Source organism: Hydra vulgaris, chromosome 07 (assembly GCF_038396675.1).
Source record: "Hydra vulgaris chromosome 07, alternate assembly HydraT2T_AEP".
Classification (NCBI taxonomy): domain Eukaryota; kingdom Metazoa; phylum Cnidaria; class Hydrozoa; order Anthoathecata; family Hydridae; genus Hydra; species Hydra vulgaris.
Window position 1 is genome coordinate 10,644,822 of NC_088926.1, and position 14,795 is coordinate 10,659,616.

General features: G+C 28.4%; 1 protein-coding gene across 2 annotated transcripts in view; it reads left to right on the forward strand.

The window, feature by feature from the left end:
- Positions 1 to 2,966: 2,966 nt before the first annotated feature.
- LOC101236593 (zinc finger FYVE domain-containing protein 9) overlaps positions 2,967 to 14,795 on the forward strand; it is a 77,847-nt gene continuing 66,018 nt past the window's right edge. The window contains exon 1 of one of the 2 annotated variants that reach the window (XM_065801010.1): positions 2,967 to 3,181. In XM_065801010.1, the coding sequence (XP_065657082.1) occupies positions 3,094 to 3,181 (88 nt within the window). In that variant the 5' untranslated portion in view covers positions 2,967 to 3,093. The remainder of the gene's footprint in view (positions 3,182 to 14,795) is intronic. The other variant, XM_065801011.1, reaches the window with a different exon arrangement.

Here is a 14,795-nt window from a genome sequence, read left to right on the forward strand (position 1 = left end):
GAAAATTGACACCCCTTCTTCCTGTTGCCATGCGTATTTTTAAGTCTCTACCCCCCTTAAAAAGTACGTACGTTTTTTCATTACCCCCTCCTATTTTTTTTTTTCAATTTAAAAAATTTATTGAAAAAAAAAAAGGTGGAGGTAATTTAGATACTTTATACGACCTCAAAGCCCTTTTTGTTTACGGCACAGGATCCCAATTAAATAAACGTCATTAAGTATATACAAATGTTAATTTTAATAAAGTTAAATTCTTTGTTAACATTTGCCCGAGAGGTTAAAATATAGGCTGCGACGGCGTAGACCGGTGTTCGAGTCTTGCTCAAGTCTTATTGTACTTTTTCTAATTTTAATGACGGATCAAATAAAGATAAACTATACTTAAGGCGGACGTTTTTTTCAGGCATCCCTCTTCAGTGTTCCGTAAAAAATAAGTCTTACGCGAGGTCAATAATATTGAAAACAAAGCCTTAAACCCAGTGCCGAGAATAGGCTACCCATACCCCTTATTTGAAACAAGGGAGAAGGGGGGGGGGGGGGGAACAAAGCAGCAAATTTTGTGCCTTTTTGCTAATTTAAAGAGCTTTTTATTTTAGCAAAACCTAGCGGTAAAATTTGGAAGATTTTGAGACCCTTATGACACGTTTTTTATCGGGGGCCTCCGTCCCACTAGCCACTGCACTGCTAAAACCTGTGTTTTGTCAACTCAAAAATTAGGTTGTCTGAAATACTCAGGGGCAGTATATATAGGATGGCATTTGTGCATAAGCGCCAGCAGGATTGTATGATGTTCCAGATAGGACACTTTCACACATCACGCAAACTGCAAACTTAAGTATTTAAATTTAGTTTTTGATGGTAAAAACGAAAATTTTACAATATCAGTGCCCTCACGTTTAGGCAGGGGGGAAGCTAGCGATTTAGAGCGTCTTTGTTCCCAGGCTTCCGCCATCCCAATTTTTTGCAAGGTCTCCTCATTTGGAATAGGTATAAAGATACTTAAGTTTGGAGTTTGCTCAATGTGTGAAAGTGTCCTATTTGGAACATCAAAAAATTCTGCGGGCGCCCATGCATGTGTGTGCGTAGAGGGAAACAATACCCTCTACTCCCTATACCATACATTTTTTTGTTGGCAAGCTAGGATCTTTAGTGAGAATTTTAACTTTTAGCTGGTTAAGTGAAATAAATTGAAAAATCAAAGTACTTTTAAATTAAATCCTCCCCCTCCCCCTCCCCCATATGCCTTCGTACGCTTTTTGAAGACCTCCCCCCTCCCCCCTATGAGCGTACGTACTTTATGGACGACTCTAAGGAAAGAGGTGTGAGCTTCCTAGTAAAATTCTCTTTTGTGGTACTCTGTAATAAGATCGTAAAAAAAAAAAAAAATATTATACTATAATATTTATTTTGTCTATAATTTATAGACAAAATACAACATTGTCGCAAAATACAATTTCACGTGGGAAGTGAAAACCTCGTGACAGTAAAGATTTAATAAGATGTTTTTACAAGTAAATAAGAATTTAATATAATAAATTAATATAGCTATTTATTGAGGAGTAAAAATTTATTATTGCTAAAAAACGTATTAGTAAAAGTTTCATACAACGCCAGAAATTAAATAAGTAAAAAAACTAATTTTCAAATGTTTAATTTTTGTCAAAGTTTTTGTTGTAAGAAAAATTAAATTCAAACCGATATCAAAATAATTTAATTGTATTAATTCTTAATAAATATTAAAGGATGATGTATTTTTCAATCATTTTTATTATATCTAATGATAAAAGTTAATAATTTAATGTTATGGTCGTAAAATAAAAGTTTTAGAATGAAGGGGGACAAAATATCAAATTTTGCTCATAAACCATTTAATTATTTGTTATAAACTTTTTTTTCAAAATCAATTTTTTGCTAAAGGCATGGAAAACAAAATCTCCAATTTTCAACATTCGCTTTTAGTATAAAACTTTTAATTTTTTCAATAGTTTTTTTTTCGATCTTATTTGAATTTTACATCTACGTAGGTCAGTATATGAAAGCAAGGCCTCAAGGCTCTTTGAGAGGCTTGCTTTCATATACTACCAACTAATTTGGCCAGCAGAGCCTAATTATTTACAGGTAGTGATTATTTGTAAATATATATAAATTATACACACATTGATATACTTTTTTATTAACAACTTGTAAAAGTTGAACCGTCGGATTTCAGAATCAAGAGGTTCAATGTTGACGGTTCAAGTTCGATAGCTCAATGTCTGTTCAGAACATATATGTTAGGAAGGCAGGATAAACTCCCTTGTTGAATGCTCTGTAATGTGGAAGAGCATTTAACATGAATATCTACATAAAGCACCTGGTTGGATGTCTAATCCTAACCTCAGAAATCCTGGTCTTGGTTACGCATCCAAAGCGATGCTTACAAATAACATAGTTGTTTGGCTTTTTGTTTATTTTTAAGTAGACTTTATTATCGTTTTAAATTATTATTGCGAAGTAGTTCGTAAAATATAAAATATATATATATAAAAAAACAAAAAAAAAACGCAGCGATGAAGGATATGTGTTCTTAAAAACATATTTTTAGCTGATTATTTAGTATTACGATGATGACATACTCTAATGTGGCTTGAAAAGTTTCTATTAAATTCTTATTCTTTACGTAATTTACGCAATTTACGTAGTTTACGAAGTTTCAAAAAATGTTCCTTAATGAAAACTTTAAAAATGTATTAAGTTTCAATATATTTTTATAGACGTGTAATTGACTTAAACATATAAATTAACTTGACATTACAATTTTTATATTTAATGTAAATAACAAATACTGCACTAACAAAAAACACCAACAAAGAAAACAACAAACAAACAAAAAAAAAACAACTAGTTTTAACCTTTTTTTGTTTTTTTCTTAAACTGGATTAAAAAACCAGGATTAAAAAAAAATACAAGTTAATTCAAGATTATATACTATTAGGTATAAATTATACAAATATGATGTGTTATTTTTTATTGTATAATTAGCTTTTTTTCCTTTTCAAAAAAAGGAAGAATTATAGTAAAAGAATGCAGTAATGGGCGATTTGATAGTCAGTGATGGATGATTTGAGCAACTTTGCTCTTGATAAACCATGGAGTCCAGTTAGTTATTTTGAAGAAGAAGAAGAAATACTTGAGTCTGAAGGTTTTAATTAAACCTTTATTTGTCTATATATGTGCACTGTAACATTATATGTATGTGTGTATATATAAATATATAAATATATATATTTATATATATTTTTATTATTTCATTTTATTATTATTTTATATACATATATATGTATATATATATATATATATATATATATATATATATATATATATATATATATATATATATATATATATAAAATAATAATAAAATGAAATAATAAATATATATATATATATATATATATATATATATATATATATATACATATATATATATATATATATATATATATATATATATATATATATATATATATATATATATATATATATATATATATATATATATATATATATTTTTAATTCACCTCACCAAAGCCGAGAAGGCCACTACAGACGAGGAGGCTACTTGTGGTTATCACCCTCTCTCAACTCTATAACTCCGAAACGCGAACCTTGATGAACAAGGCCGCTGCGCGGAGAAACAAGTTGAGCGTGGTACTACCGTGCTCAACTTGTTTCTATAATATATAATATATATATATATATATATATATATATATATATATATATATATATATATATATATATATATATGTATATATATATATATATATATATATATATATATATATATATATATATATATATATATGTTTTAAAAACATTCTGGTCAATTAAATTTGCGTTTTTGTAATTAAATTAATGGTTTTGACTTTATATATATATATATATATATATATATATATATAGTTTGTTATATATATATATATATATATATATGTATATATAGTTTGTTGCATTTGGGAAGCATGGAAGGAAAAAAGTGATTCTTACGCCAACATATACGTCACTTTTAATTACTTTTATATATATATATATATATATATATATATATATATATATATATATATATATATATATATATAACAAACTATATATATATATATATATATATATATGTATATATATATATATATATATATATATATATATATATATATATTTATATATATTTATATATATATATATAGTAATGCTGCAGAATAGCGGCATAAAATCATTTTATTATTTTGCTTTGAAAATATTTGAGATAGAGTTTTATTAATAAAAGTAATAAGTAACTTTTTGAAATTTTAACATTCCATTTAACTATTTCATTAAACTCATGGTATGATATTGGTATGATTCATTAAACTCATTATGACATGGTATGATTCATTAAACTCATGATATAGGATAGTATTTTTTATTTCTCTCAACAAAGAGGAACTAATTTTTATAAGTTTTTTAAGTTTGTTTTTTAAAAGTTTTTAAAGCAAATGTAAAAGTTTGTTAAACGTAAATTGCATCAATAGTTTGGTACATCAGAAGATCTATTTATATCTTATTTTTGTGAGTTTATTTAGCATCAATATTAAAAAGTTTACTTTATTTTCACAATTTATTATTTGCCTAAGCCATAAATATTTCTTTTAAACCTTAGCTTAACCACACAAAAATGCACCATATTCAATTGCATAAAGTTTATTAACAGTATTATTTATAAACAGTTAAATAAGTAATGATGATAAAAACATATTATAAAAAAAATTATTAGAAAAATCAAACTAAAAAAAGATTAATTAATTGCTTTAAAGTTTCATTCATTTATTTAAAGTTTATTCATTATTCATTTAAAGTTTCATTCATTTTCATTCATTAGCTGACGTTTTTAATTCTCTACGGACAAGAGCGAAATACCTGAAAGCTAAATTTATTTTATGCAGATATTCTGCAACATTATGTATATATATATATATATATATATATATATATATATATATATATATATATATATATATATATATATATATATATATATATATATATATATATATATATATATATTATATATATATATATATTCCCAGGGGTGGCGCCAGCATTTTTTGGTCTTCGAGATATAAAACTTCCAGACATGGAACAAACTCCAAATATTTATATGTTTATACTTATGTCAAATAAGGATGCTTTGCAAAAAATTGCAATGATTGGAGCCTGGGAACAAAAGAGACCTAAAATTTTAGCCCCCTCCCTGCCCCAAACATGAGAGCAACAAGTTGATGAAATATTATTTGTATTATTTTCAACTAGACTTATATTTATAGAGAAATTTTAAGTTTGATCAACTTGTTGGTCTCATGTTTGGGGCAGAGGGGCTCAAGTTTTGGGGCTTTTTTGTTCCCAGCCTCCAATCATTGCAATTTTTAGCAAAGCATCCTTATTTGACATAAGTATTAACATATAAATGTTTGGAGTTTGCTCCATGTCTGGAAATTAGATATCTCGAAGACCAAAAATACTTGCGCCACCTCCATATATTCCTATAGTTTGACATTTCATTTACATTTATATATAATATAAAATATATACCGTTGCACTTTCACTTGCCTTAAGACAAAAAAGTTAAATGTGCGCTTTATGAATATTTTTGTTGCAGTGTTATAAGTTATAATATGTTTACAAGGAATTTAACTTTGTAAAAAATAAAAAAGGAGGAAGAAAAAACAGCAAAAAAATCTACTAATTTTTTTAAATTTAAGTAACTTTTTTAATCAAAATTCTTTCCTTAATTATAAGGAAATTTCTGATTTTTACTTTTTTGATATAGCACAATCTATTATTTATATAAAGCTATTATAAAATTTTTTCTCTTGTTTTTGTCTTTTTTCAACTTGTTTCTCCGCTCAGCGGCCTTGTTCGTCAAGGTTCGTGTTTGGGAGTTATAGAGGTGAGAGAGGGTTATAACCACAATTAAGTAGCCTCCTCATCTGTAGTGGCCTTCTGGGCCTTGGGGAGGTGAAATATTTAAATATAAATATTATATAAAATACATTATTTTTCTTAACTATTATTTTTTGCAAAATAAAACTTTTAAATATAAATGAAGACATTGCAAGAGCTATATTGCTCCAAGCATAAATTTAAGCAAAAAAATTAATAATAGAGTTATATTCATAAAAAAAGTTGATTTTTTAATTTATAAAAAAATAAATTCTTTAAAAGATGTAGTTTAAAGTTTGTAATAGTTAATGTTTTTTTATTTTTTTGATAAAATGAAAAAATATTTTGTTGTAAAGTCATTATAACAAAACAAACAAAAAATTTAACATGTACTATTTTTAGCTGATAATTTAAAATATTTTTTTTTTAAACAGTGTTATTATTTTCGTTATTGTTGGTTATGAGATATTGCCTAAATAAATATTCTTGCTCTTACCAGATGATAAATAAAATTTATTTATTTATGATTTTTTTTAATGAAAAAGTTAGGTTAATAAAAACGAAATTTTCTTCATTTTTCTTAAGTTTACATTGTTTTAATTAAGTTTATATTTACATTACATTTGTAAATAGTGCAAATATCAAATGTAATTGTCATGCAAACTTTTTTACATATTCATCATTCAAACTTCATAAGTGGTTTTTTTAATGTTAATTACTTTATACGTTACTGCTTACATATAATGGCTTACTGCTTCCGTATCTCTTACTGCTTACTTAATTTTTTGAATTACTTAAAATTACTTAAAATTTCGAAGTGCGACTGTTCTCAAAAAAAAGTTTCTTCTCAATTTAAAATGAGTTTTAAAAGTACATTTTCTTTAATTTCCAAATGCTATTGTATCATTTTTCAAACCTTATAGTCACATTTTGAATCACGTGGGCCATTTATTCATAATAAAGTACCAAAAACTATAATATAGAAAACCATTATCATCACCAAGTTCTCTAAACCTATCATTCACTTATATTTATGGTCTTTGAAGTAACATTTCTTCTATTGATTCATATCTCTTGCAAAGTTCACCAGACCTACTTGCTCTTTGTGATATTGATTTAAGTTCAGCTGTCGTATCTTGTGATCTTAGTGTTGATGGTTATCTTCCTTTAATTCATAAAGACTCCAACATTCACATGTTTGGCCTGGGCATTTTTATTTGAAAGAATTGACCCATTTGACGTGAAACTAGGTTTCGATCCACAGGCTATTTTTTTATGTGCTTTTGTTTAGCACCACTTCACTCTATCGCCTTTCTCTTTGTTCTATATTGCTCTCCTTCATCTCAAGACTGCACTCTTTTTGATGTTATTTCTGATCAAATTGACCAAGCCCTCTCTCTTAACCATCAGCTTATATTGTTGTTGTTGGTGACTTTAATGCTCATCACACTGAATGGCTTGGCTCTAGTGTCAGTGATTCTGCAGGCATAAAAGTCCACAACTTTTGCCTTTCTCAATCCCTAATTCAAATAGTCAACTTTACAACTCGGTTTCCAGACTACCTGAATCATTTACCTTCTCTACTTGACTTTTGTCTTGTTTCTAATCCTAAGCAGTGCTCAGTCTCTCCACATTCACCCTTAGGTGCTTCTGATCACAGTTTGATCTCTCTAAAACTAATATCTCATTCTTCTTCATCACCTGAATATCCCCCAGTTATTGTACCTCTTACAACTATCGTAAAGCTGACTGAGATTCTTTTTGTGATTTTCTTTGTGATGGCTCTTGGGTAGAAATCTTTTGTCTCCCTGTCGACAAATGTACTTCTTACATAACTTTGTGGATTCAGGCTGGCATGGAATCATTTGCTCCCTCTCGACGATTCCAGGTCAAGCCTCACTCTCCTCCATGGTTTTCCTCTCATTGTGTTGCTGCGATTGCCAATCAAAACCATTACTTCCATTTTTATCAGCAAAACAATTCTCCAGAAAACAGATATCTGTTTATTACTGTTAGAAACCATTGTAAAAAAGTTTTGTCTAACGCCAAAGCCCGCTATTCTCAGGTCATGAAATCTCGTATCTCATCTCAAATATTAGGGTCTCATGAATTCTGGAGAATCTTTAATAGTATCAACGGCAAATCTTTAATTCCACCTCTCTTGTATGGTTCAGACTTTGTCACCTCACCTAAAAACAAAGCTGAATTGTTTGCTAAAAACTTTTCATCAATATCATCTCTTGATTCCACTAGTTGCGCTCTACCTGATATTGCCAACAAACAGGTTGATCCATTGCATGACATTTGTATCACTCCAGCTTCTGTATCTAAAATGATTTCCTGATTAGACTTTTCTACAGCTTGTGGCCTGGACAACATACCTGTTATTATCTTGCAGAAGTGTTCTCCGGAGCTGTTGTCTATACTCTCAAAACTATTCAATGAATGCTTATCAGAGTCTTGTTTTCCAGCCTGCTGGAAAGCAGCATCTGTTATTCCTATCTTCAAAAATTCTGGAGAGCGATCTGATTCATCTAACTACTACTAATCTTATTCCTATCACAAGCAAGGTTTTTGAATCTTTAATTAACAAACACCTAATTTCTCATCTTGAATCTAATAACTTGCTTTCTGACCATCAATATGGATTTCGATCTTCTCGTTCTACAGCTGATTTGCTAACAGTAATAATTGATAGGTTTTTTCGTGCATTAAATAAAGGTGGAGAGTTCAAGACCATCTCTCTTGACATTTCAAAAGCTTTTGAAATGTTTGTTATAAAAATATGTTTGTTATATAAAGTTTGGCATGCTGGTCTTCTTCATAAGCTTTCTTTTTATGGTGTATCTGGCAACATCTTTAAGATTATTGAATCCTTCCTTTCCAATTGTAGTATAAAAGTTGTCCTTGATGGACAGCACTCTTCTTCATATTCTGTAACTTCATATTCTTCAAACTTGAGTCATCTACCCTTCATCTTCTAGGATTAACTCTTTCTTCTGACCTGTCTTGGAAACCCTATATCAAATCTGTTGCAAAATAAGCATCTGCTAAAGTTGCATCTCTTTATCAAGCTCGACACTTTCTTAATTCGCATTCTATTCTCTATCTCTATAAATCTCAAATTCGGCCTTGTATGGAATACTGTTGCCATATCTGGGTCTTTCTCTTTTAGAAAAGGAGCAAAAGCGCATTGTAAACATAGTTGGACCTGCTCTTGCAGCCAACCTCCAACCATTATGACATCATCGTAATGTTGCTTCTCTTTCTCTTTTCTACAAATACTGTAATGGGCACTGCTCTAAAGAGTTAGCGTCTCTTGTGCCATCTACTTTTAAATGACCAGTTCATTCTCATGTTACTCGTCATTCAATTAAGTCTCATCCTTTTTCTGTGACTGTTCCAAAGTGCTCAAAAAACTCTTATTTGTCTAGTTTTTTTCCTCAACCATCAGTTCTTCGGAATTCCCTTCCTTCTTCTTGCTTTCCTGATTCATATAATTTGCAAGCCTTTAAGTCATCTGTCAATCGTTATCTTGCTCTACAATCTTCATCTTTTCTCTGCCAGTAACTTCCGACTCTAATTAGTGGTTGCTTGCAGCCTTGTTGGAAGCGAAGATCTTTAAAAAAAAAAAAAGAAAGTATATATATATATTATATATATATATATATATATATATATATATATATATATATATATATATATATATATATATATATATATATATATTAGGGATGTGACTTTTTGGTAGGGATGTACCGGAATTCCAGCCAAAATTTATGTTTCTTTAGATCGATTTGCTCCCAGCTGGAATTAAAAAATATTTTTTTTACTTTTTTTTATATAACATGTGGCACAGTCTGTGTAAATAAATCAAAAAATCATTATCCTTCAGAGCAATGAAAAACTGTAGGTAAACCTAGTTAAAAAATACAAATGTAATTTTTGCAAATGTATTTGCAGTACTACTGTTTCTGCAAATAAAGTTACATTTGTATTTTTTACCTAGGTTTACCTATTGTTCTTCATTGCTCTGTAGGATAATGATTTTTTGATTTATTGAAGTCCAGCCGAAATTCCGGTACATCACCACTTTTTGGTAAAGTTTTGGTATAGTTTACAATATAAAAAACAGATGAACTTTGGTTTGAAAATAACTAAAAAGTCATTGGTTTTCATTAATTTTTAAAAAAGGTCTTCCACCATGACCCTTGTTTACACACTGGCTCCCATATATCAGTGAATTTTTTTCCCCTCAAAAGCACATCAACCTGGGTTTCAGAAGAACCAGAATTTCACAGTGATTTCAAAATTCATAATCTTTTCTGAAACATTTAAAAAAAAAAATATTGCAAAACAAAATGTTATAAAAAACGACCTTTTCAATTTTAGTTCAAAATTGTTGTTTTTTATATATAAAATTTAAGCAACTCATTTTTATTTGAAACTATTATTATTTCTAAAATCTCTATGAAATTCTGGTTCTTTTGAGACCCAGGTATGCTTTTATACTTTTTATACTGATATACTTTTGAAGAAAAAAATTCACTGATATATGGGAGCCAGTGTGTAATCAAGGGTGACCTTTTTTAAAAATTAAATAAAACCCATGACTTTTCAGTCCAAACCAAAGTTCATCTGTTTTTTATATTGGAAACTGGAGTTACAAATAGTCACATGCCTAATATGTATGTATGAATGTATGTATGTATGTATGTATGTATGTATGTATGTATGTATGTATGTATGTATGTATGTATGTATGTATGTATGTATGTATGTATGTATGTATGTATGTATGTATGTATGTATGTATGTATGTATGTATCTATGTGTGTATGTGTGTGTGTATGTATATATATATATATATATATATATATATATATATATATATATATATATATATATATATATATATACATACAGTGCATACAGTGCTTTCAACAAAAAAATAGGCGTAGTAAAGTTGAGTTTGTTTTCTTTTTTATTTGAGTTTTTTATTTTAAAATTGTTTGAGTTTTATTTGAAAATTGAGTTCATTTTCTTTTTTAAAACATCATAAAAACCCATCCATATTTCCTAAAGACTTAATTTTTTTTTTAACCACAGGAAAATTATTTTTGTACAACTAACATATCAATAACAAGTTATTATAACAATATTTAGTTGTTTTTTATTATAACATATATTATTATAATTAATTATAAATAACAATATTATTATAACAACATTTAGTTGCTTTTTCTACATAATTTACTTTTTTCAAAGGAATGCAGAAAACTTACCGAAAAAAATAAGGGTGCAAAAACTTTTTAATTGATTTCTGTTCAACTTTCTTGTCAACCCAAGTGTTATTCATAATTATTTTATTAATTTGTATGTTAATTTGATAATTTCCTATAACAGGTTAGATAACATTACTTATGATGACCATTTTAGTCACATTTAATGGCTTTTTAAATATTTTCATTAGACCTAAAACTAAATATACATAGTAATGGGTCAAAAAGCAGTAAGCAAAGCAACTAAGTGGCAAATAATAGATATGAAGGATGGCTAAATGATCAATAATTGAGAAATAGGAAGAAAATTAAAAATTTCAGAGAATTACATTAGATATACTCTAAAGACATTTAAAACAACAGGTGGTGTCCAACATCATGCAGGATCAGAAAGGTTAAAAAAAAACTACTAAGTGCGAAAATAGTTTTATATTTTGTCAAGTAAGAGCCAATCCGAAGTTATTGTGAACTTATTTAACAAAAGCCATGAAAAAATATTTTGTTCAAAGATTAGTTTCTATGGAGCTGTTAAAAAACCTATGTTGTCAGCCAGAGATTGGCTCTCATAATTAAGGTAGTGTAAAGAGAGAATTGGATACTCTTTGGAGAAGTGGAAACAAGTTGTTGAAAGATTTAAATCGGAAAAATATGGTAATCACTTTGTTGTATTAAGATTGCAAAATGGCGGTGGGAGTGTTGGTGTTTGGAGCGCTTTAATTTTAACTGAGTTAAGGTGTGTAACATTTATACAGGTTGAATCAACTGGCATACATATACAGAGACGCTAGAGAACTGCATGGTTCCATCAGTGGACATGCTGATTGATCAAAACAAATAATGGCAATTTTAACATGATTTGATGTCTGCCGACTAGGCTTTTGGAGCTGTAGAGCCGCTGTTTTTTGGTGGAGCCGGATCTGCAAAAATTGAGCAACTCTTGGCTCTTGTGTTTTTTTAAAAGAATAGAGTAGTCGTTTTTTTTACAGAAGTAAAAATTATTCATTTATTGTTTAACTAATTTGTTGAATGAATTATTTATTGAATTTCTATTTTTTATTAGCTTTATTAACAGTTATAGTCTTGCCAAAATGTAATAAAAATGTATATTTTAACAATTTTGTATTGAAAAAAATACAATCCATTAATAGCATTTCTTAATATCCTTTATTAAAAAAACAAAAAACAAGTAAATTATATATGGAAGCATTCATATAGTATTACATATATTGCTTTATATTATACTTTTATATTGATATTATGCTGTTAAATATTTGAATTTAATGATGAAAGGTTACTATTATCCTCAAAATTATACTACCCAGTGGGCACAGGGTTTAAAAAAGACGTCTTTTAAATGTCTTTTGAGCATTTTGAACTTTTTGGATGTCTTTTGTAGGTTCCATACCCACTATGTAGAATTAGAACTAAAATCATGGCTAAAATCCCTGGTTTTGAGTTAATAATATATAGAAATGTATATTAATCCATAATGTTTTTCTTTTTAAATGTAATATGCGGTAGTAGAGTAGTTATTGTAATACATTAACCTTGTAAACATAAAAGTTGATTAAAAATTAATTCCTGTAATTGACTTAGATTTGGATAGGCAAATGTGATCTAAAAAATATACCAAAGTATGCAATTTTTGTTCACAAAGTCTGGGAGCTGGAGCCAAGTTGAAGCCAGACATTTTTTAGGAGCTGGAGCCAAGCTGTATAAAAACTTTCAGCTCCACCTGTTCCACTTAAATTAACCATCATGAACAAAAATGTATGGTTAAATAAAAAGCCCTCTAGTACACATTACTATAGACCCCTCCATCTCCAATATCAAAAAGAAACGGAAGAATTGATAAGAAATGAATATGAACTTTTAAAAGCAGAAATAAATAGACTAGTCAAGTTTGAAGTAAAGTTAGAAGTAGAGGAAGGCAAACCTGATACGACTATCACATTTAAGTTCAAACTAGATTTAACCATGTTTGATGGTAAAGTGGTTAATGCCCTCACTAACTCAATCAAAAAAATTTTAAAAGATTTTATATTTGATAAAATTTATTTTGTAAAAATAATATTTTTTAGTAGATTTAAATAGTATATATATAAAATAGTATGAAAAAATGTTTGCAAATATTTTATCTTGCAACATGTAACTGCTTCACATCAGTGTTGTCTATGTTTAACCGAGAAAACACATATTATCACAAGCCCACTCAGCTTGTAGTGTAAAAGCACGAATAATTAGATTTATTGCCCAAGCCAGCTCGATCACCAGATTTGAATCCAATCGATCCTATTTTGACTGGGATGGACAAAGTTAGTCAAGGAACATATACGATCCATAAATAGCCTAAGATACTATTTGGAGAAAAAGTTTAAACGAAATCTGCAACAGTCTTGTAAAATCGAAGCAAAAAAGATGTGCTGCTTGCAAAAAAGCTCATGGGAGATAACTTAAAAACTAGATTAGATGTTATTTTTGTTGTAATGTGAAAACCCAAAGACAATCCTCATTCATAGAATTTTTTCATGAAGCAATAAATGATGTTATGTACATATTCTTGTAGCATTAACTTTACAAACATATGCCTATAAGTATAAAAGCAAATTTTGTATTTAACAGCAATTTTTATAATGAATAAACAGATAGCACGTGCAAAAACCAAAAGCTCTTATAAGAAGCTGTTTGGCTTGCATGGCTTACCATGTTTGTTTTAGTCTTTCTTCGCTCTTGCTCTTATTTACTCCTACCAAAACCTATATATATATATATATATATATATATATATATATATATATATATATATATATATATATATATATATATATATATATATATATATATATATATATACAACCCTTAGATGTTGTCCGAAAGTTTTTTCGATATTTTGTTGACAAAAAGTAAAAATTAAAATGCAAGACCGGAATTTTTTTTTTTTAATAATGATAGACTGCCTGCCCTAACCAAACCCTCAGTCGATGTAGCAGCACTCCCTTGCGGGTCAGGCTATTTGTCAGTCGATGTAGCAGCACTCCCTTGCGAGTCAGGCTATTTGTCAGTCGATGTAGCAGCACTCCCTTGCGAGTCAGGCTATTTGTCAGTCGATGTAGCAGCACTCCCTTGCGAGTCAGGCTATAAGATAGTCGATGTAGCAACACTCCGCGCATGATTTTCAGTAAAAAAAATAAAAATAAAAACATTTTATTAAAAAAAATAAAAATAAAAACATTTTATTAAAAAAAATAAAATAAAAACATTGTTTATATTGTTAAAAACATTCACAATGTTTTTAAAACATTCTGGTCAATTAAATTTGCGTTTTTGTGGTTTTTTTAAAAAACGATTAATTTGTAATTAAATTAATGGTTTTTACTTTCGTCCAACACGGAAATGTTGGACGAAAGTTAAAAGTAATTAAAAGTGACGTATATGTTGGCGTAAGAATCACTTTTTTCCTTCCGCTCTTCCCAAAGCCAACAAACTATAGATCTATATATATATATATATATATATATATATATATATATATATATATATATATATATATATATA